At 32.0% G+C, this 23430-nt stretch overlaps 1 protein-coding gene across 1 annotated transcript; it reads right to left on the bottom strand.

Annotated features, from left to right (window-relative positions):
- Window positions 1-441: 441 nt before the first annotated feature.
- Window positions 442-23348, bottom strand: BBS9 (Bardet-Biedl syndrome 9). Its single transcript, XM_089244650.1, has 22 exons — window positions 23048-23348; window positions 20989-21147; window positions 18515-18677; window positions 18316-18380; window positions 17930-18043; window positions 16742-16913; window positions 16104-16182; window positions 15833-15923; window positions 14214-14309; window positions 13345-13474; window positions 12625-12800; window positions 12219-12295; window positions 11908-11967; window positions 10554-10755; window positions 9235-9375; window positions 8651-8746; window positions 7583-7755; window positions 7130-7282; window positions 6284-6466; window positions 4584-4779; window positions 4186-4356; window positions 442-3017 (listed from the first exon to the last, which is right to left on the bottom strand). The coding sequence occupies exons 2-22, from the start codon at window positions 21101-21103 to the stop codon at window positions 2920-2922; spliced, it is 2751 nt and encodes a 916-aa protein (XP_089100776.1). The 5' UTR covers window positions 21104-21147; window positions 23048-23348; the 3' UTR covers window positions 442-2919.
- Between the last annotated feature and the right edge of the window lie 82 nt (window positions 23349-23430).

Raw genomic sequence — 23430 nt, 5'->3', positions numbered from 1 at the left:
GTACTGAGATGAAGCTGAAGAAAAATTCAACACGTGAAATAACGTCACACTAGAATATGAACTTGATAAAATTATGAATTTGGAAAAAAAAAACTATTTTCATCAAATAAACTTTAACGTTAACAAAATTTTCATATAATCTAAAATAAAATTAATATTTTCTTCAGTGGCCACAACTATGATTTTTGAATCTAAATATCAACAGAATTAATGAAAAATTAGATTTAAAAAATATATATATTTTAAAACTTTCATGATATAATCAATTTAAGATACTATGGAAGTGACACATTTCTTCCAATAAGAAAAATTTTATACATAAGATGGAGAAAAATTTTCCATCGATGAATACTTGAACACCTATTTTTTTCTACCCAATAATGAAGAATAATCGAAAATGAATTTTATGAAAAAAGTTCAGCATAAACTTAAACTTAATTTGGAAGAATCAAAAATATTTATTCATATCAACTAGTGTTTGAGCAAAACAATGCATAAAAGAAATTTCAAGCAAATACAATCTAACAAAATTCATAAACAATCTATTTACACATATAAGTAAAATTCATGATGAAAGGCAACATTCAAATTACTTGTAACTAAATTTTTGTTTCCTTCCTTATTGATAAAAATAGTTCGTTTTTCTCTATTCAGTAATACCACACAATGATATTTTAATAATCAGTATTTCCATAAAAAAACAGTTGAAATATCCATTTTAAACAAATTTAATACAAATAATATGGATCAAACACAAACTGCAATTCTATGCAATACATATCCCCCACCCCTGCAGATAATTTTGAAATGACAAAATTTTAAATCTTAATTTTGAAATTCCATTTTCAACAATGAAAGGACTTATAAAGCTTCACAACATTGAAAATTATGTTTTTCAACTAATATGTACAAAAAATAGCCTAGTAACACAGCTATCCATAATTTTTCAAGCATTTCACATCAAGATTGAAATGAAGGATTTAACACAGCTACCTACACACACAAGTTCCCAAATTACAAATTGTCACAACACACTGCTGCAATGATAAATAAATATCTATGAAACATGTTTGAAACTCTTAATAAATACTTAGGTATTCATCCATCCATTAAGTCAGATTTCTGACCAGTTATTGCTCTAATTTTTGTCACATTTTTAGTCACCATGAGTAGTGAACAATGCTGATGAAATCGAGGTTGAATTGCATCTCTCTTTCCCCCCCCCCCCTCTCTCTCTCTCTCTCTCACTGCCCATTTACAAATTACACATTTCGAATGCTTATTCAAAGAAACCTGCCTGATCACTATTACTTTTTTCAGAGAAAATTGATTTCCTAATAAGGTGGTTACCAAATAAAGGCAATTTAAAGAAACTATAAATATTCAAACTGAACAAACTGCAAAAATATCTCACAATTTTTTTCTAGAATTATTTATACTACTACTGTTGACACTCGTTATAACAACACAACACCCCCCCCCCCCGTTATAGCTATCGTTCCATTACAACGACAGGTAGGATATATATATATATATATATAAGTACCAAATGTTTCCATAAAACAAATAAAAAATATGTCAATATGTTTTGTCCCTTTTGATGTAATGCCCTTCCAATACAGCATCCTATGTTTGGAGGGATGATGGGGGGGTCATTATAATGAGCGTCGACTGTATTATTTTTCTCTATTTGTTTGTGAAATATAAAAACTAAAGAAATTTGATACCAATCCAAAGGAAATAATTTCATGCAAAAAAAAAAAAAAAAACACTTGTTCTGAGAATTATTTGCTTGATGGAAATTCAGAGAATTTGTTACTATTATTATGATTTACATTGGAAAGCATATTCCAGGCCAGTGGCATCGGAGCCAGTCTTAACGCATGGGTCCACCCAGGCACCTGAAGAGAAGAGGGGCCTCGCATAAATGAGATCCAGTTGAAATTTTCAATAGGATTTACCAGGTAGGGCCTCCGAAAATTCACTTGGCCCGGGGGACCCATGTTATTCTTAAGACGGCTTTGATCAGAGCCAGAGGTTCTGCAGGTACTCGAGTATGCTCAGTATTTTGAAGCACAGGTCCAAATACCCCAAAAAAGTTATTCATAAATAAAAATTTCTACATAAAGCTCAAGCTGAGCCCTCACAGGTCACAACAGGGAATGGCAGCATACAGGTCTGGTGACTCGGAACAGGGAGCCTCTGAATTAGCCCTTTCCCTTGCTTTTTCCATTTGTTCACCATTATAGAGCTCACATCAGAATGCACGCTTGTTCTGGGTGAGGAAGTGTATTTTTGCACCTAGTTAGTCCCTAAGCATAATCATAATAACTAAGTTATAACTATAATTTTGATCATAGGCCATAAGCATACAAAGACCACTTAACTGTTCAGAATTTATTAGAGGTACAAGCAGCTTGAATTCTGTTTTTTATAAGGCTTAATTTCGGTTTTATTTCATTTATAATTTATTGGCAATATGAAAGATGGATTCAACTTATATTTTCACAAGAATTAGTAAGAAATAAGTCTATATGTTTTTAAAAAACATTTTTAAACAAAAACAATGATACAATTCGTACTGTTATAATGAATAGCAATATTAGTGTAACATCAAGTGAAAAACCTGTTCAAATTCATAGAGAACAGGATACAAGCTCTTACAGTGATTGGACGGAATGATGCAAAGCTCAGACAATTTAGCAGAAATTATAATTGTAATTGTAGTATTCTCGCCGCTCAAAATTAATTTGAGATGCGTAGGTTACAAATCGTTTTTTTTTTCCATTTTTATCTTGACAGTTAGATGCTTTTTAAAATAATAATTTAAAAAAATGTAATTTTAATCAACATTTCCATCACAGTCTCATAATTTTATTTAAAAACCAAACTGAGCGTAAGTCACTGAATACTTCGAATTCAGATGATCATCTCATTACCATCATCATCAGGATAATCGCTGAAGTTAGCATCATCAATGGTATGTGAAATATCATCATTTTCAGCAGATATAGTATCTGGAATAGTTTTCATACAAATATATTAGAAGTAAATAGATATCACAAACATCCTATAACCATGGAAGTTAAAGTCCTATAACCAGTTTTTAAAAAAAGTCTTTAATCAAACCTTCACACAAACAAATATGTTTTTTTTTTCTTTTTTATAAAACATCGTACATTAAGAAATCTTTTCTATCCCTTGCCATCATTGAAGATAAACAGTGAGACATACCCCCAAACAGCAGAGGCATACCCAGGGAAGGGGGGGAGGTGCTCAGGGAGCCTGTGCCCCAAGCTGACCAAAAATTAGAAAAACATTTAATATTTTGGTAGAAAAATCAAAATATTGAAATAAGCCCTTTAACATGCTATATTATTGTTATTATGATATACTAGGCCAATTTCTGTTAATTTAAATGCTTTTTCAAGGGTGGTAACTCAAAATTTCTTTCTGTAATAAAATTTTTGTGTCCTCTTCCAAAGGTTGATCCTGCTAACACTCCTGATAAATAATGTTTCACATACAGTAGTTTTGACTATTCAAACATTTATGAATTTCAATGAAAAAAATGAAGCATTAAGAATATGTCCTAAAAATAAGTTTTCTGATACTGTGTAAAAAACAAAACAGAATATGCAGTATAATGTATTGTTATATATGGTAAAAGCCTTGTGGGGGAGAGAGAAAACAGAGCTAATAAAATATTCTTTGATTAAGGTCGTAAGCAGCAGAAGATTTTGGAAACAGATCTCCTCCACCCTTGAAATAAGAGCAAGAAAATTTCAAAAGAAATAACCACTGTGGGTGTAATCATGTGATTAACTTAACCATCTCACCAACTGTTCCACACAAAAACAAAATCTTTGCTATAGCAGCTACTACTACTATTTTTTCCACACACATATCTCGTACATATTTCTCTGCGGAATTTCTAATGAATCAGTTATATGTCAGAATGTGTGGCACAGAGTATATACGTTTATGTTGTCAGAGTTGTGCTTGATTCGTGTTCTTGCTGGTGCTGCCATTTGTTTTCCATATTTTGAAATGAAGATCCTGTTATGTAAGTAGTATCATGTTGAAGGTCTACCTGCTCTCTGCAGAGAGACTTCCTAAAATGGAAGACTGACTTGCATTCAGGCCTATGGTAGTACTATAATACAAACAACAAAAAGAACTTACCTTCCACAACCTCTCTCTGATTATTAGGCATATCTGGATCATCTAATGCTTCAGGATCTTGTTTATCATCACTTGAATCTGCAAACTTGCTACCAACAGGAATTGTAAGCTCTTCTTCATCTATCTGTTTTTCTGGATTTTCATCAATTCCATTCCCATTCATTTGAAAGACTGAGATCAAGGGAAAACCAAAAAAAGCAGCATTTCAAAATATGAATATAAAATGCATAAAAATACACATTTCCTTACATACCATGATGCCATAAAAAGTTGCCAGAGATAACTTTTCCTTAGAAATACATACACGTTCAAAAGTTTTTCAAACCATTAATCATACCACCGCCACACAAATGTTTCTTAATTTAGTAGTAAACTGTTCTGGTTAACGAGTTTCTTACCTGAAGCAGCACCAGATATATTAATGGATGGATTTTTAGACAGCTGATCAAAAAGGTATGCTATGTGCTTTTTCAGTTTGGATATATCTTTGAGTGCATCAAGATTACAATTTGACAACCCCAGATCATCAGCTCCTTTGCCCAAGCAGAACCTCAATAAATAAGTAAGAGAGACATTCAGTTTTTCTTCCCAACCCTGAAAAGAACAGATAGAAGTTCATTACAACTAACAAAATAAATGCAAAAATATAATTTTGTGTATTCAGTATTTTTTTTAAAAAAAACCACATGCTAGTGCAGTATATAGATATCCTATCCCTGCCGCTGCTCAGTCGTGTGGGCATCGTGCAAGACTCTCGCCCAGGTTTGAACCCCATTGACGACACAGTGGTGGTCAGCTGAAGTTGGTTTTTTTGTGGTTTTTCAGCTTTGAGGCACAAATGTGAGCCGGTCTCTCATTTGAAAAAGTCTCTCCGCAGAGAGCAGGCTGGCCTACAACACGATACTGACAAAACATGAAAATTCAAGCATTTCCATCTTTACTTCAGAAAATGAAAGCTAGATGGCAGCATGAACATGAAACAATCGCAACTCGACAACATAAATACATTAGGGACAAGCATACTCAGAACACACATTCCAGCATGTGCCGATTCATTTGAAATTTCGTAGAGGAATGTGTACAAGATGCATGTTTGGTTGAGTAGTAGTAGTATATCTATATCAGAAGAAAAATTAATAAAAAAAGGATGAAAATGGTTCTGCTATTGATATTTATGCACTATTTCAATTGTCCGGAACTTGCTTTAATTTAAAGTAGCTTGTATTGAGCTAGGCATCAAAGGAAAAATTTTCTTTGATATTGCATAAAAATTCAACATGTTACTGTATAATTATACTGTAAAGACTATTACTTAACTTTGTACACGCAAGGTTAAGTAAGCAAGGTGCATGTGTACATGCTCCTTAGACACATTCCTCTGCCAAATTTCTAACAAATTCATACATGCAGGAACATGTTGCGCAGTCATAAGGTACATATGTTGTCAGAGTTATGCTTGTTTTGTGTTATACTATCTAGGGCTGCCATCTGTCTTTCATATTTTGAAGTGAAAATTGCAGCTGCTTGAATTTTCATGTTATATTAGTATTGTGTTGAAAGTCTGCCTGCTCTCTGAGGAGAGACTGAAAAATACTTGTAAACGTTCCTATTTTGAACTTATCAAAAAAATTTGTAAGAGCCTATTTCCTTCTACCAATGATTGTGTGAACAAGAACCTATTTTTATTAATCTATCATTAACTAATGATCACTAAGTAATTTTTAGTTAACACAGAATACATTTAAAAATTTATTAACATTATAATTACTAGATGATTATAAATCCCTTGACAGTTCTATGTTCCAAAAATTGATTATCAAATAACAAGGAAGAATTAAGCATTTCTATTCCAGACTTTTATCAATTCTGTAAATCTTGGATTTTGCCAGTCTTCAGACTATTACCATGGCATGTGCAACTATGATGTTAAAACTTAAAACATAATTTTTTACAAGATAACAAAAAATAATCAAATTGATATTTGCAAGAATGATTGAATCGAAAAAACAAAATTATCATTTATACTATATATTTTACCATTTTACAATTAATTCATTTCCAGATGGAAAAAAAATTAATGACAAAATAAAAATCATGCCTGAATTGAATCAAAGTCAATGTCTGGATAAAAACATGCTGAAATAAATGAATATTCATCTTCTTTCAATTTGACTGCCCACCGAAACAGAACAAATATCAGCCGAGTAGCAGCACTCAGAGCACAGCAACTGTTTTCCAGGGTTATGGTAAGCTTCGCAAGTGATTCTGTCAATTGAAGGATCTGAAATTTGAATAGAACTTAGTGAATACATGCATCGCGCACACACAGCTTCATATTAATTTTCATATACATATTAAAAACATTTTGCTACTGAAATGTACACATTTTTTATGTACTTTAATGTGAAGTTTAAAAATTATTTTGTAAATTAGAAAAATGTTCGAAAATTGCATATTGTTTGCAAACAGAGGACAAGTTTGTAAAAACATGTTGGTATGTGAATTTGAAGTTCATAAAATTGAGCAGCGACAATATAATAAATGAGAAATATGATTTTGCAATAAAATTTTAACACAGTATAAAAAAATAGTTAAAAAAATGACTTGAATGAAAATTTCAGGATAAGCAAAGAGAAACTTTGTTCTATTCAGCCATTATTAATTACAGGAAGGACAGTTAGAGTCATATTGCCATATAATATTCCATATCTGTCATAATAACTACAACTTAATTTATTGAATAACCACAGTAAAACAAAACAGGCTACATTCAATACAATTTATAATTAGTTGGATGCAGAAATTAAACTTATAGCAATATTATTTATCTTTTATACCATTGAAAATTAGGAGAGTAGGTACATGGAATGAAAAAGTTCAATATTTGTTCATATAATGCAAAAGATTTCGGATACTTTATGATTAAAATGAAACAAATGCATACATGTCTATGAGTTGCTTCTAGTAAAGTGTCAAGATTATTCAAAGGAGTTGGGGTCTTATCTTTCATTTTTGTTAGCAATCGTTTCTGCACAACTCTGAACTGTTCTGCTCGCTGACCAAGAAGCATCTCCATTTCTTTCACTTGGGACCTGTTCTGTAGGTAAATACAGAAGAAAAAAATATTGTATAGTCCTAATCTAATCAAAATGGTTAACATATTTTCATTGATTCACTGAAATTTGTAGTGATAATTATGGATATTACATACTTAGTCAGCCAGGACAAGTGTGTATTTCGGCACCCCATTGTAATATTGAAGCAGAGGTTGAAGGGTGAAATTTTTGCACCCCCCTTGGTCCGGAACCCCGGGCACCAGACCCCCCCCCCCCCCACTAGTTGCGGCCCTGTATAAAACACATACTTGAGTCTCTGAAAAATCATCTCATTTACTTACACTGAAATGTTCTTCAATCACATTGAAGTATTCCTTCAATGGCAGTGATGAACTATGTATAAATATCAATTTTTCTCCCTCCTCTTTTTTATATTTATATTTCAACCTTCTAACCAGCTCTGCAAATACCAACCATAATGCAGCAAAAGTCTCACTCTGCAGCCTGTATCTAGCTACAGAAGAAACAATAACAGTTCTTTTAATATAATATACACGCAATCTGGAAATAAAAACCAGGAATTAAAAACTATATTGATTTTGCATATTATTTTAAAAAGCATAAGATAAATGCAATAATTCAAATTCTAATTTCTTTATTGACCATAACTAATTAATGACAGATCAGTTTAACTATGAAACTTCATCGTTATTTCTTACTAAATATCATTATTCAAGGAGTCTTTTTAAGGTTAAATTTGAATTATATATATCAGTGGTTTTCAAACTTTTCCCACCCGTGGTTCCCTTGGTTTTATCATCATTTACCAGAATTCCCAGAATAGTCTAGAAAAGAATTACTTCAAAGCACTCCACAGACAAAAAGAACTTCAACTCCTAGCAATGCCCTTAACAGGGGTTTGCGATGGCCATAGGAGCTGTGACACACACTTTGAGAACCCACTGTCATACATGAATAGAGCATAAAATATATAATGCATTTTTTTCAAGCTAATTAAATTTTCTCTAAATATATATATGCAGGAAAGAATGGCCTACATTTAGTGCATGTATTTTCATGCATAAAACATATAACATATAACAAGCATATACATATAACAAGTTATATTCAGAGTTTTATAAAATTAGTAAAAATATACTTGATTTTCATATATAGCGAAAATCCTATATAACCGTAATCACCTACATAACGGTATAACTCTCTTACTTTCTTGTCTCAATGCACTTTTCATAGTGTTAATATACTTTATCTATAATGGTAAATTCTTTATTATGATATGTTTCTATAGCCCCTTGAGTACTGTTATGTAGGTGTTTCACTGTATATTTTTGATATTTTAAATGATTGTTTGAAGGGTTTAAATATAGATCAGACAATTTATTATTTACAAGATGACTTGGAAGGAACAATGGTGACTTGCTGGCCCCCATAATATTCAATTCCCATAGCTCCTCCAACCACTGAAGTGCTATCTGGACCAAGGTCTGTGAAATAGAAAATAAATTGAGACATTTGATCACATACATCAAACAAATTTAAACAAGAAAACTTTTCATTTAAAAACTATGATTCTGTACATCTGAAAACAAGAATGCCTGAATATGACAAAAGAAAAGAAATGAAAACATACTAAAAAAAATAAAATCAAACCTGCATGCTATAACGGGTTAAATCGTATGGATAATGGTTCTCATTCCATATTCTCTCTCTCTCTCAATTATTTTTTTAATATAATGAATATTTAAGTTTGGACTTATTACTTATGAACACCATCTCACTAATGTTGCAGATCTGAAGGAAACAAATAAGCAAGAGGATTAAAATGAACGTTGCAGTTTTTTTTTCGACTTTTTAACAAAATCTATGTTGTATACAAATGTAATATCCTAATGCTATACTATAAATTACCTAAATGTAATTTAACAAGTAAACAATCAAAAAAAAAGTCTGAGAGATTTTTGAAAAAATTCACCTGAAAATATTTCACTAGATGGTATGACTTTCTTGTTCATATCAAAAGTAAGTTTGTATTCTGCATTTTTTGATGGTGGACAAGCTCTAGCAATCAAACTAAATGGAAGCACCGAAGAAGTCTCAAATACCCTTGGTGTCCCTAATTGACAGGAAAAGCAATCTAAGTTAATAACGATTCAAATTAGAAAATTCCTAGTAAGCACTTACAGAAACTGATTTGATGACAATGGAAAAATGACTTAAATAATTCTTTTTTTCTTCTTTCAATACAAAAAAAAAAATTTTTGAAAGCTATAGGTATATCTTACTGAAAATTGTTTCCAAATACGAGTGATATATATTTGAATGATTTCTTTCTTATAGAGTAAATAAGTACAATAAGGATTTGTTAACAATTTGTTAGCTTCAGATTCAATTAATTGCCAAAATTACTAGCATTCTTGAATTTTTCAAATTGGCAATCAAAAAAGAAAAATTTTAATGAGGTTCATGGTCATTGAAATACTGAAATTTTTGAATGGTTGAAATGCTAACTAAAACCACGTAAAAGATTTTATACATAATCACTTCCTTTAACCCTTTCCGACTTAGTGTGCCCAGTTTGGGAGCACCTAAAAATTCCCTTTTCAAACACTGAAAATAAATGATAAATAAAATGAAAATTAGTTTAGGGATTACTTTGAACCTTCTTCTTCAACACTAGATAACAGCACCACACAAGTGCATCCATATTTTTGGATTGTGTATATTTTTTGAAAACCCTTATTTTTCAAAGAAATGGATTTAAATTTCAAAGAATTTTTTTTAATATAAAAAAGGATTTCTGGAAAAAAAATTCTATGTTATTTTGTAGACTAATCCCTTTATTCTGTATAAGTTTTAACTTTTTACATTGAAAGCTTCCCTAAAATTGAGTACCAAATTCAAGGTTGGACACACCCACAAAATTAAAACGGTATGTGCAATCTTTACAAAATTATACTTGCATACTCCTCTAGGCCTGAATAGACTCTGCCCACAATTTTTTTTTTTAATTCCAACTTTAAAAGGTAGCAAGCCAGAAAGAGTTAAGACAGCAAAAAAGAAAAAAAATAGTGGTAATCCATATACTTTGGTTTTTTTATTTTCTCATCCATAACTTATCCGTTTCAAGCAAGATTAGAGTGATATCGGTTATTTTTTTAAGTGTTTTGAGTGATTTTACATTTTTTATTGCTATATAAAATAAAATGTATGATGCAGAAATAGGTATAGATCATATGTTGTTATGTGCTGTCACTTAAAATAAATGCAAAATTAAAACTTCAATTTTTATACCTTGGCTACTTGTATATACTGCATGGACGGTCAGCTTGAGACTTGAAGGCATATATACAGAATCAGGAAAAACTGAAACAGAAATTTGCATACTGTCTGTGATGGAACCAAAGGTGAACACGGTTTGGGCAGCTTTGAATGGTGGATCAGCATTTAACATCAACCTGACATCATGAACAGTCGTTGAGCATTTGATGTTCATCTACAGAACAGATATAATAAACATAGTTTATTGGATATATCAAGATTTAAAAACTAATTACTATGCATAATTTGAATATAAGCCACATCCTACTTCACAATCAAAAAATGATTTGCCAGTAAAATTGTCAACCTAAGATTTCTGATATTATTATGTTTAATAAGTTTATTTTTACAATGCTGTGAAGCAGTTTTTAGTCTCATCATCCCAATTTGAAAAAATTTAAAAATTAATCTAGCATGATATAGGGGTATATGGATTTCTTATAAAAATTACAAAAAAAAATCAATGGATTTTACTCAAGGTATATGGATGTAATTTATATTTTATTATTTTACATTCCATTATATCCATGATTCCTCAATATAGTTTTCATTAACTTTTTAATGGCCGAATTATATGATTTGAACTGATTTTCTAAATCGTTTTTCGCTATTTCCCCTTCTGATCCTTTAGTTTAGAGCAGGGGCCAGCAACCTTTTTGGATGTGGGTCAAAATTAACCAAAATGTGTGTATTAAGATGTTTCGGGTATATACTTTATAGGCCCAAATATAATTATACTTTATTTTCGGAACTCAAGTGGATCACTTGGTGATCCATTTCATAGGTTGGGCCTGGTTTGGAGCATAGTTTCTCAAAATTTTTGTTCAATCGCCCTTTCTGTATAAATTTTTTTTTCTCTCATCACCCCCCCCCCCCCCAACTCAAGCTTACCCATATGATCCTGTGTTATATTAGTCACTTCTATCGCCCCTCCCCAAAGACCATTCTATCGCACACCAGGGGGCGATATAGCTCACTTTGAGAAACACTGATTTAGAGATATAAAAAAAAAAAATTCTTGAATGTTTTTTGGACTTCTCCATGTCCATAGAAGCATTAAAATAAAAAAAAAATTAAATTTTATTCTTCCTTTAAAATAGATGACTTAAAGAAATTAAATTTATGACATAAGTGCTGAAATGAATGAAATTTTTGTTTCGTAAATGAAGTTTGGAATCTCGTGCATTCAGAAAAAACAATTCAAGTGCTTTCATGTAGGAAAAATATTTTTTTCTAATCAATCAGGCTGTTTGTTAAAAGGTTAATTAATGTAAAGAAAAAAAGTTTTAAGAGGAGAAGCAAAGGGAAGAAGAAAAAAAAACATTACCTTCACTGATACTGATGGGACTTCACCAAAAGAGCCCAAACATTCTCTATTATCTGCCACCTGCAAGTCATTGTTCAAAAAGTCAATTTTAATGATGATACTTTTCTGCAATTAACTGTAATATTGCAAGGGTACATTTTATCTTTTTTTTTATGTTAAGAACAAAACTTTGTGACATTATAATATGCATTTGAAACATAATAATATAACAAGACTTAGACTCAGAAGTTCCTATGAAGAAATTTGAAAGTAAAAAAAAATTTAATGCCTACTGCTACAGATTAATGGAATATAGCATACAAATGACTTACACTGGAAGCATGTGCATGTTGAGGCACAGCCACACTGACGGTAAGCTCATTCCCAAGATTATGTGTACCAAGTAGATCTGAAACCATTGAAATACACAAAAATCACACACAGTGAGTTAAAAAAAATATTTTTGAAGCTTAAACTCCAATATCTATCAAATCATTACTGGTCCAACAATTTAAGAAAAACTTTAATAAAATCTTTTTAATTATAAAATTTATGATATTACCATACTTGCTCAAGTTTTTTTCTTCACAACTGATGCAGTTTTCAAATGTTTTGAAGAAAAACTTTTGAATGATAATTTTTTTAACCAAAGCAAATGCACATAAAATTGAAATTGTGAATGGTAGAAGTTTAAAAAAAACAGACTTTATAAGTATTATTTATTTATTATGATTTTACTTTGATTTGATGCCTTTATGATCTTCTTTAATTCTTTCATTTCTTTTTCTGCTTCAATAAAATTTATAGGCTTTGGTTCAACCATTGGGGCAACAAATAAAGATGGTTCTGTGCCAAGATAACAACAAGCCAAATGTCCTTGAGGTGACAATAAGACAAGCAGACCTTTCACATCCCTATAAATTAAAAACATTAAAAAAGTATAAGAAATTTTTTAAGAATACTCGCAATATTAATACAAGAACAACTTTAAGTATATTTATCCTTTGAAATATATTTATTCTGCTAAAACAAACAAATAATAAGTAGAGTACAACAAAAATCTAAGTTTGGAATAGACGAAACTCAAGTATCAAAGAATTATCACTTTGGAAACCTCAAAATTTGGACATGGATGAAGATACTACTAAGTGTCTTCAATTTATTACAAAAATGGGCTGCATTATAACTAACTTTACTTTTTTTTGGCCCAGAGACTTTTTCCGTGGGCCTCTTGAAAGAGATATTATCATGTAAAATAAATTTGTTTTTTGTGGGGAGCTGTGTGACTCTTTTCTATTATTTATATAAATAAAGGTTATTTTCCCACCTGTAATTTTCCCCTGAGTTAATGGCAAATAAAAAATTTAAACATTTTTGGATTTTTTGACAGATTTTTCCCTACATTTTTTTAAATCTAAGGATGAATTATTGATAAAAAAAAAATACCACAACACATACATGAATGTGGCTCTTTCCATGCAGATAGGACGGAATGGCAACTGTGCAGCCCATTTCAGGTGGTCTTCACAGTAAACCAAAAGAGTCTGCTTCAGAGTTGCTATCAGAATTATAGGTGAGTTATCGATACCTGAGAGAAAACGAATGAAAAAGTGATGAAAACATATTTTGAATATTTTTTTTTAATACATGATGATGACGATAGAAAACAATGCATTGAGAATTAAAAAAAATAGTTATTGCAAAATAGTACCATTTTTTCAATCATGGCGTATTAAGTCTTTTGCAGCTGGTTTTTTTCCCATCAAAGTAGACTTGCCCAAGTTTTGACTACTTTTTTTTTTCTCCTTTTTTCTATATTTTTACTCTTTTTCCTCCTCACCCTTCTATATGACTTAGACTTGTTTTTCAGGTTTCTGCCTCTCACGAGATCTTTCATTTCCTTCTTCACAAATTCAAAACATGCCCATACTGCCCATCTAAGCCATCTTTGGCTATCTTGGACTTTAGAGAGTTAACAGGGCCACAGCGTGCTGCCTTGGGCAGACTTTTTCCCTGGGCCTCTTGAAAGAGACATTATCATGCAAAATAAGTTTGTTTTTTGTGGGGAGCTCCCATTTGGCTCTGGGCCCCAGAGCAGTTCCCCAGTTGCCCCAGCCTAGTTATACGCCTGTGTATCAATTTAAAAAAATGACAGATTCACAGGAAAATAAGACACAGCAAACATTAAAATTTGATAAGAACATTTAAAGTTGAGACTCATTCATTCCGAAACCTTACAACATTTGTAAGAGAGTATCTATCATACATATGAAGTATTTTATGAAATTTATGAAAAGAAAACAAAAAACTAATAGAATTGCACATACCTTCATTATGTACAAGCATGCAGCTCGGTGTAAAATTGAATCTCTTAGAAAACTTTCTGATACCACTTGAGCTGAGGGCAAACAAAGACTTGTGACCTGATCAAAAGAAAATTCTATTAAAAATCACGTGTGTGTGTGTGAGGGGGGGGGGGTAGGAACAAAAATTTTAGCGTGAAAAATCTAGAGATATGAAGATAGAGAATGAAGATATAGTTTAAATAGCTTTCTAAATGACAAATTAAATTAAGATAATTATTTGAAGGAAAGAAAAATAAGATGGAATTTATGTAAGAGTGAAATAAAACCTATGCAGTAGGTCCTTATCGGGGGAACCTGATGGTTGAAAAGTAGGCGTTTTTGAAGGATGACTAATTACACCACAAATGTCAACTCTTGTTCCTCGACGCCTGCCTTCTCAAAAACAGATTGGACAAAAAAAAAAAAAACATATTGAAGTAGTACACAACATTTGGAAAATATACAGAGCTTCAGGTTATAAGGATTTGAACGATGCATGGGGTTCCCTCGACGATGGACCAATGCATAGGTTCTATTTCACTCTTGCATAAATTCCATGTTATGTTCTTTCTTTAAGTAATTATTTTCTGTGTATATATTTTTGAACGAACAATTGAGCAGCACTAGCACTTTTGTCATTGGAAAAGCTATTTTAGCTATAATTCTTCATTCTACATTTTCATATCTCTAGATTTTTCACATTGCAATTTTTGTTCCTACTATATATCATGGCGTGACAAATTCTTTTGTGATTTCACAAAACATCTAGGCACTAGAAAATTTTTTTGGGAGAAAAAAAAGGTTTTTTCAAAGAAAAATATATTATAAAACTAATATTTCTTTCACCTTTTCCAGGACATAGTGGCCCCCTTCCATGTTGATAGATACGCTGACATGAATTCCTAAAGTTTTGTGTTGTCTTGACTCCAATTCAAGGGTGTAGCGAGGGGGGGACTTGGGAGTCTGGTCCTCCCCGAAATGTGAAAATATGACCAAAAAAAGGGGGAAAGATGGCAAAATCTATTGTTCTATCACTTTGCACCCCCCTTCCCCCAAACAAAATTTCTGGCTACAGTCCTGCTCCAATTTAGTAACCACATATAGAAAATTTTGGGTGCCAATCCAAATGTTTTAGTTGCCATAGTGACTTGTCGCCTGGGATTTGTCCAGCCTCGACATGTATATAAATACATTGTTTTTTAACCAATAAAATAAAGTTTATCTTTAAAGAAAGAGTGAAATATAACAAAACTTTATAAGAAAAAAAAACTTGCTCTTGCACACCTCCTTAAACATATTTACTTTCAAAAGTGATTTCAAACAGCACAGTAAACATTCCTACCATCGGTATGATCCAAACCTAGCAAAGGTATAGGAAGTGTTTTGATCTGTGGATGCTCAGCTTCAGCTTTATGTAGTTTTGATTTCTGAATTAATTTCCAGTGGTCTTTGGCTACTACTGCTTAAATGTACATGCACCTCGTAAACATAGAATCTCTAACAAACTGACAGGGCTTTGTTAAAAGGCCTTATGGGCCCCAGGGCAAATTAATTTTTCCTTGACTTTTTAATATTGGCAACATTGCAGAACCACAACATACCTAACATTACTATAAGAGGTAGACACTGGCCTCTTTCATTCAATGAGAAAATTTCAGTTCCACTTTCACCTGCATTGTAATTCCAATCCATCTATTAAAAAATAGTTAATATATGTAAAAAACGTGAAAAAAGAAAATTAATGTAGAAGTAATAAAAAAATAAAACAGTGCTATAATCTCCTGTAAATAAGTCATATTCAGAAAAATGATGGAGGAAAAGAGAATTTTGGTAGATCATTGATCAAACACATGTAAAAAAATGCTTGCTCACCGAAACTTTCTTTCCCTTGAAATTCTTATTCATTTCCTCCTCGCCACTTTCATCTTTAGCTGTAGCTAAAGTCTGAAATCTGTTGGTTGGGAGGGGGAAGGAATTTCTTTAGCATACACAAAATTTTTTACCAACACTTTCAGTAGTTTAAAATGAAAATTTCATCAAAAATATAATGTTATAAAAAAAATATTTTTTTAAGCATTCTTTGGCAAAACAATTTTCCATCAAACAAATTGAATAAACCAATTTACATTTATTCAATTCAAGATTTCTTTTTCTTCCAAAAAAGTAAAATTTATTATTCTTTATTTATTTTTCAAATTAAATAAAGATTGTGTTTAAAAAAAATAAGAAAAATTGAAAAGTTAAGTGATAGAACAAGAAATTTCCCCAATGTAAAATAATGTGTATCTAAAAATAATTACTTAAATGAAGAAATTCTCCACAAAAGTGTTTCAAACACTGGCAAAAAAAATTTTAAAAACAATGTATATACATGCAAATAATTTTTATTTTACAAAGTTAAAATTTATTTACTGAATTGAATTATAAATTTCAGATAAAACATAAGGCATGTTGCTTATTTTCTGTGATAAAATACCGTAATTGGACTGCTAAGAAAATGCAACACAAACCTGTAGCTTTCAACAGAATAAGCTGAAATTGTAACAATTGAATCTGTTTTCTTGACATAAGCAATAGGACCAGGAAGAAGAGCGTTTGGCAAATAACGACTGAAAGCAAATGTTTCCTGCTCGTAAAAATTCAGAGTGCAGTCCAAAGATTGAACACAAATAAGATCTCTATCTGTTGATAGAGGGGAAAAAAATCATACTCAATACCTTTATCATACACATGCTTTTCTTTACAAAAGTCCATTGAAAAATTAAGAACTGTTTCATTTGTACTTCAGTTAAAGTTATACATGAAAGAATTCACAGTCAAGCTTCTTTACATAGAGCTTTCAAAACTCGTATTTTCAATATCTGTAAGTACTATAATCTGTCATGCAATATAGTAATATTGATGACAGTGAGCGATTGATCTGATGAGAGAAAAATAGATCATGCAATATTACATGATCTATTTTGCTATAAATCATACTTCTATCACTTGAGCTAAAATCAATTTCCAAAAAAATTTTGAGGTATATTAAAGTTTGACTCTGTTTTTAAACTAATAGTAAAGAAAGCTGCTTAATTCTTTTGGACAAGACATAGTGATATACATCTTATACAGCAGGGGTTCTCAAACTGTACGCCGCCAAACTTTGTCAGGGGTGCTGTGGAAAAAGTTTTCAAATGACAAATTCAGTTTCATAAAATGTCATGATTTATTTGGTTGTAATATAAATTAAAAAATAAAGAAATTGATATTTTGTGCCAACTCAATCAGAAAGTTTTTGCCCTTGGCAACAACAAAAACTTCCCTGAATTAATGTCATTTTTTTCCAAACTTTTTTCCAGTGTTTGAATTGAAATATCTCAGTGAATAACTGCGCTCAAAAAAATTAAAATTGTTTTTGGTGGTCTAGGGAGAGAAAGGGCAAGAACTGTCTAATTGGGTTTTTTAGCACACAGGGACTGTATAAAAAGTTAATTTCTTTATATTTTTATGTACACTACCCCTCAAAGTAATAACATTTTAAGAAACTGTATGTTATTTGAAAACCTTTTGTAATTAAAAGTATGCTTCTAAAGTCAATGGCTGCAATGATGGACAAATATGGACACTATGGACAAACAGTTTGAATCACCCTGTACAATGGATAACATGTACACAGTATCAACTATGTGTGAGAGAGAGAAAACACAAGGGCTTACCTTGAACGCCACCAAAAGGTCCCACAACCATCGAGAAAGCATGTCTCTGTAATAAATGCTCATAGTTGAGGGCAAGATTGTAATATGTTCCGTGTTCAACAGTTCCTGGGACAGCTTCACAAGAATATACATTAACATCAGTATTAATTAATAACAAAAACCCTCATAATAATTGTACATGTCTGAAGACAGAAAAATTCAGCTATACTGAAAACGCTAAATAATCACTGACTTTATCTAGGTTCTCATATTAGTTACATTTTTAAACTGCAGTTCTCTTTAATAAAAACTGAGAAATATCTGCAGCAATGGGAAGCTAATGTATCAATGATTAAAATTCTCACATTCATTTGCATTATACTCATACCTAAACTAACAGTATTCACCTGTTATTGTGTAAATTGATAACTTGAAAGGATGTAATATGGCGAGATGAATTTGTTTGGAGGATCTACAAAAGAAAAAATTAAACAGATCAGTGCAGTTTTGATTGAAAAGTAATTCTTCACTAAATTTAAGATTTAATTCGATTTTTTTAATTTTTTAGACAAAATACAATTGATTGAATTATGACATGAAACTTACGCAACAAATAAACCAGCAGCAACATGTATGATAGGAGCACTAAGCTGAGCTTCCAGAAGCAGCTCATCAGCTCTGAAACCAGAATATGACCCATCTTCTTGTTTACTGGGTTGGGGTTTATAAATTCTTAGAAAACCACTATGACTGCCAACAACTATTTTAACTTCAAGTAAGAAAAAAAACATTTTTTTTGTAAAAAAAAATATTGTGTTAAAGTATTTGCAAGTGTCACTTATATATTCACAATGTACACTATTTCCAATACTATGTAACAAAAAAACACTTTGTTCTGGATTAGAAGTAGTTATTTCTGTACTCGCTTAGCCTGAATAGTTATGAAAATAATATATGACTATTATTTTCCCCCAAACTTTGCTTTTCTGATAAAGGAACCAATATTTGTAAATTGGTCATTTACCATTGGCTGATTGGGTGACTGAAATATTGAAAATGATTAGAAAATAACTTTTTGCACTGATAATCATTTTAAAAAACTTCAAATCCCTTTCAGAATATGTCATGTTTCCCAGGAAACAAAATTAGAGTTAAATTAAAATTTTTAATTCAAGAAATGATAGGACTTTGTCCATCTTTATTCCCACCTACACTTAATCTTCACGTTTTAGCTCCCAAAAATAATCTCCATGATATTTAAACTTGGTTGTCCCTAATATTATCACTCAAGAATAAGTTGGGAATTCCTAGGTGAAAATGTTTGGTTATTTTTTTGAATAAGCACCAATGCCTTCTTTGAATTTGTCGAGAAAGCATGGAGGATGTGATGTGCCAGCTACTTGTTTTTTTTTTTTTTTTGGCATTCTACTTTTATACAGATTTTCATGTTTTTCCCCACAGCTCAAGATGGTTTCTATCCTGTGATTACCTAGGAAGCCATTAAGCATGCAAATATATCTGAAGCTTCTTTTTGTCTTTGAGTTTTTTGGAAAGTTATTTTTATTCCCCAATCTTTACTGTAGTCCAATAAAACCTCTCTTTAAGTCTTTATTGCAGAAAACCTAAGAGAAATATTCTAGGGGTTTTAATGCTGCTGATTTCTCACCTAAAGGTGTGACTAATTATTTAATGTGACAAAATTTCATGTATAATTTGGCAGCATCAATACTTTTTAAAGATCAGTGATGTAAAATATCCAAAATGTTAGTATTTTTTTTGGAAATTATAACATCACATGATGCAGTGCTAACTAAGGAGAGGCTGTGACCAATCATACCACTGGATATACACCCACAGTTTTTGAATCTCAAATCAGCTATTTTTTTTGTTTGGCTAAACTTTGGTTTTAGTAATAGCAGTGGCGTCTTAATGCATGAGCCCACCCGAGCATGACCAGGGCCCTCAAGAGATGAGAGGCCTATGAAAAATGAGAAGTAGTTGAATTTTTCAAGAATTTAACAGGTAGGGCCTTAGTAAAATCACTTGGCAATAACAAAAACATTTGTTCTTCCAAGCTCAAAAGCAAAGTTTAAACCATAAAAGTGTCATTTTCCACCGTTTTTAGTCGCACGCGTAACTCATAAGTCATTTCAAAATGAGACACTGGTTAACCTTGGAACAAAAATTGGGTTATAGTTCATAGGTGGCTAATAAAAATAATATAAGGCTTAAATTGTTATCATGACTTGCTATGCCACAGGCATCCATTGTGTCAATCACAATTTTAAGTTTCCAGAAATGAAACATGCAGTCGAACCCCAATTTAATGAATCAGAAGAAACAGACAATTTTATTTGTCTAATCGAGGAAATCGTTAAATCTGGAATTGATCAGAAGCATACACACACACACGTGAAATGGCAAATTTTAAAAGCTATTTATTTTGGGGGTTGCTGTTACAATTTCTTTCTGACAACAATGAAAAAAACATAACTTAAGGATAAAGTTAGAATGCATGAAAAAATAACTAGATCGAAGTTCGTGTGATATGTCCGACACTTTTATCAAATTATGTCGAAATTGTAATTTTTTTGCTAATCAAAAAATATTTTCTCTTCAGATGGCCCGCCATTCTTCACCTATCAAGACAGAACACTAATATGAAGTAACTTCATTTTTTTTACTGAAATCTAAGAATGAGGCAGCACAATATTTTATGGTTTTGGTGTTATATCGATTGCTGAAACCCCCAAAGCAGAATGTGCCGAAATGTGCGATGTACGTCGCAGAACAACCAGTGCTGTTGCAGAACAATCTGGAAGAATTTTAAGAATAGTGTAGAAAAACGCTATTATGTATATGCGAATTTTTACTGCAGAACATTTTCAGTCAGCTGAGGGCTTGTTGCAGAACATCGCAAAACATTCTGCTTTTGCGGCTGAAACCTTCCGACATAGGCTATACCAAATCTATAGATTTGTGTAATTGAATCAAAATTTAGCCAGAGCTACATTAATCATATTCAAATATGAATTTCAAACAAATTTTACTCACACACACAAAAAAAAAAGATAACAAACCAGATCCATCAATGCTGTTGTCGATGTTGGCTACACATAGACAGCCTTTGTCAAACACTTCACCATCATTACCACAACTTGTACTCCACCAATCCCGAGCTTTGAACAATGACATCTCAGCGCATTTCAGAGATCATATAGTTTGGGCATCTTCATCAGCTGAAAGAAGAATGTTAACAGAGTGGGAAAAGAAAAGAAAACCTTCACGTTATTGAACAATCTTCTCATTTAATCAAATTTTTAAAATAAAATACAAGCAAATGATTATGACATTAATAACAATCATTTTTTACATTGACTATTATAAATATATACACCGTATATACTCGTGTATAAGCTGACCGCCCCCCCCCCACTTTAGCACTACCAAAACCGCAATAAATTGAAAACCCGTGTATAAGCTGACCCCAAGAAATCCGTGCATTTCAGAGAAAACAACTTTTATATTTTCATGCAAAATGAATAGCTTACGGAAATTCACAATAGAAAATGATTCAAACTTTTTAATCCGTTTCTTCTGAGTCTCCAAGCTCATGGTAATCCATTAGATCATCATAGGGGGGTGCAGCATCTTTGTTTTTATCTTCACCTGGGATGTCATCACCATTGTCACTTTCAAACAAGATATCATCTTCAGTTCTGTCCATCGCATTGCTGATGCAACACTTTTTGAAGGATCGCATGATGATTTTGGTGGAAATAGAATTAAATGCCTCATGTACCTATTCGCACACTAGGACAATGTCAGGTTTCAAGACACCACTTTTTGTAGTTTCTTTATCATTGGAACTTTCCCATTCAATCCACAAATTCTTCAAATAGTCTATGAGAGGATTGTTGATTCTCACATCTAAAGGCTGTACAATGAACGTTAGCCACCACCAGCCAATGATGTTTTCGATTTCTTTGCCTCGGCATTGACATTATCAGGTCTGTGGGGTTTGAACATATCCCATACCAATAATGCTGGTTTCTCAAACACTGCTACAAAAATTACTACTGATTGCGAGACTTGATATTTTTTCCATCAAAAACTGACCTGAGTATAAGCCAACCCCCTACTCGGGGAACAAATTTTTCCAAAACAAAACTCGGCTTATACACAAGTATATACAATATATTTCTTTTGTGATATTTTTGAAAATTATACAAAGGAAATCCATAGGTTTAGTGGCACTGTGCTTGGGAACCCAGTCTTTAGTAGAACAAAGCTAAGCACCCTCAGAGTTCATCAATCACTTGCTCACTCAAATTTTCTTGTCAAGAAATTGCATACAGCAAGGGTACTTAAACTGTGTGTTGCTACGTCCTTGTGCACTGCCAACCATCGACAGGAGTGCCGCAGAGCAGTTGAAAAAGTATTTAGTGGCTTAATTAGTTGATGAATAAAATCATATTGATGAGTTGGTTCAAGATTCAAAACTCTGTTTTAAAATATCAACATTTTAAAGATTTGCTTTGTATTGGTCTCAATAGGGAGTCTGCTTGCATTGAATTGCAGTGGGAAGTGAAAAAGAGTTGGGTGTTGGGGGATATTTAGAGATGTGGTTTCTACCATTCTCCAGATGTACGTAACTCAAAAATGCAATTTTTTGGAGATGTTGTTGTCTTGAACCACCTCGTGGATATAAGAAATCCATTGCTTTTATGAAAACTCTTTTTGTTTGTTTTTTTAAATTCATCAATGCTTGCCGGGAAGGAAACATCACCCCACCCAACATCACCATAAGCCAGTTACACACAGAATTCTCACAATGCCAGTTGAGGGTAAATTACATTTCCTTTGAATAAAGTATGAAATGCAAATCTTTCACCATTGAAATAAATGATTGAAAAATTGAAATTAGTTTAATTGCATCAAATTAACACGTGACTTGAGGGGAAAGGGGGGGGTGTTTAAAAGAAACCTCTAGCACCAAGACAGTGGGGGGGGGGGTCTATTTTGTTGTGGACAGATTTGTACTTTTCTCAACGAATCACAAGAAGCAATTTTACATAATTTTAATTCAGTAATGCCATTAATGGTGTTTGTGAGATTGTGTCTCAGCTTAAACGTTACCTTATTGATATTTTTACCCGGATGAGACGCATATCCAGCTCTGGCATCAATAAAATAAAATAACAATGCCGGTCACAATCATGATCCACCTCATGTTCAGATCATGAATGTCACAGCAACCGTACATTCAAGAAAATCTCTACGTGAGATGTCTCTTCATGAATGAATCAACAAAGCCATCAACAAAGTGACTTTGATATGAAGCTCAACATGAATATTTTAAACAACGGCGTTTTTTGCTGGTAATGCACCAGAGCAATTTTAACTTACGTTACCATGGTTACATCCAAGTACTGCACTTCACTTCTCGAGAAAAAAAATACATATAAAAAAATAAATGTCGAAATATATAATTCAGTTTCAACTCAATTTTTTGATTAATA

Source organism: Pholcus phalangioides, unplaced genomic scaffold, assembly GCF_987345545.1.
Source record: "Pholcus phalangioides strain wild (caught in Gottingen) unplaced genomic scaffold, Ppha-v1.0 ptg000015l_1, whole genome shotgun sequence".
NCBI classification, from domain to species: Eukaryota; Metazoa; Arthropoda; class Arachnida; order Araneae; family Pholcidae; genus Pholcus; species Pholcus phalangioides.
This window is presented reverse-complemented; position numbering and strand designations above follow the sequence as displayed.

Coding starts and splice junctions, on each gene's coding strand:
- BBS9 (XM_089244650.1), bottom strand. CDS start 21,103: ATGTCATTGTTCAAAGCTCGGGATTGGTGGAGTACAAGTTGTGGTAAT. Junction 9,376..10,553: donor AGTATATACAAGTAGCCAAG/GTATAAAAATTG, acceptor CCTGTCAATTAG/GGACACCAAGGGTATTTGAG. Junction 4,357..4,583: donor TATATCTGGTGCTGCTTCAG/GTAAGAAACTCG, acceptor CCTTGATCTCAG/TCTTTCAAATGAATGGGAAT.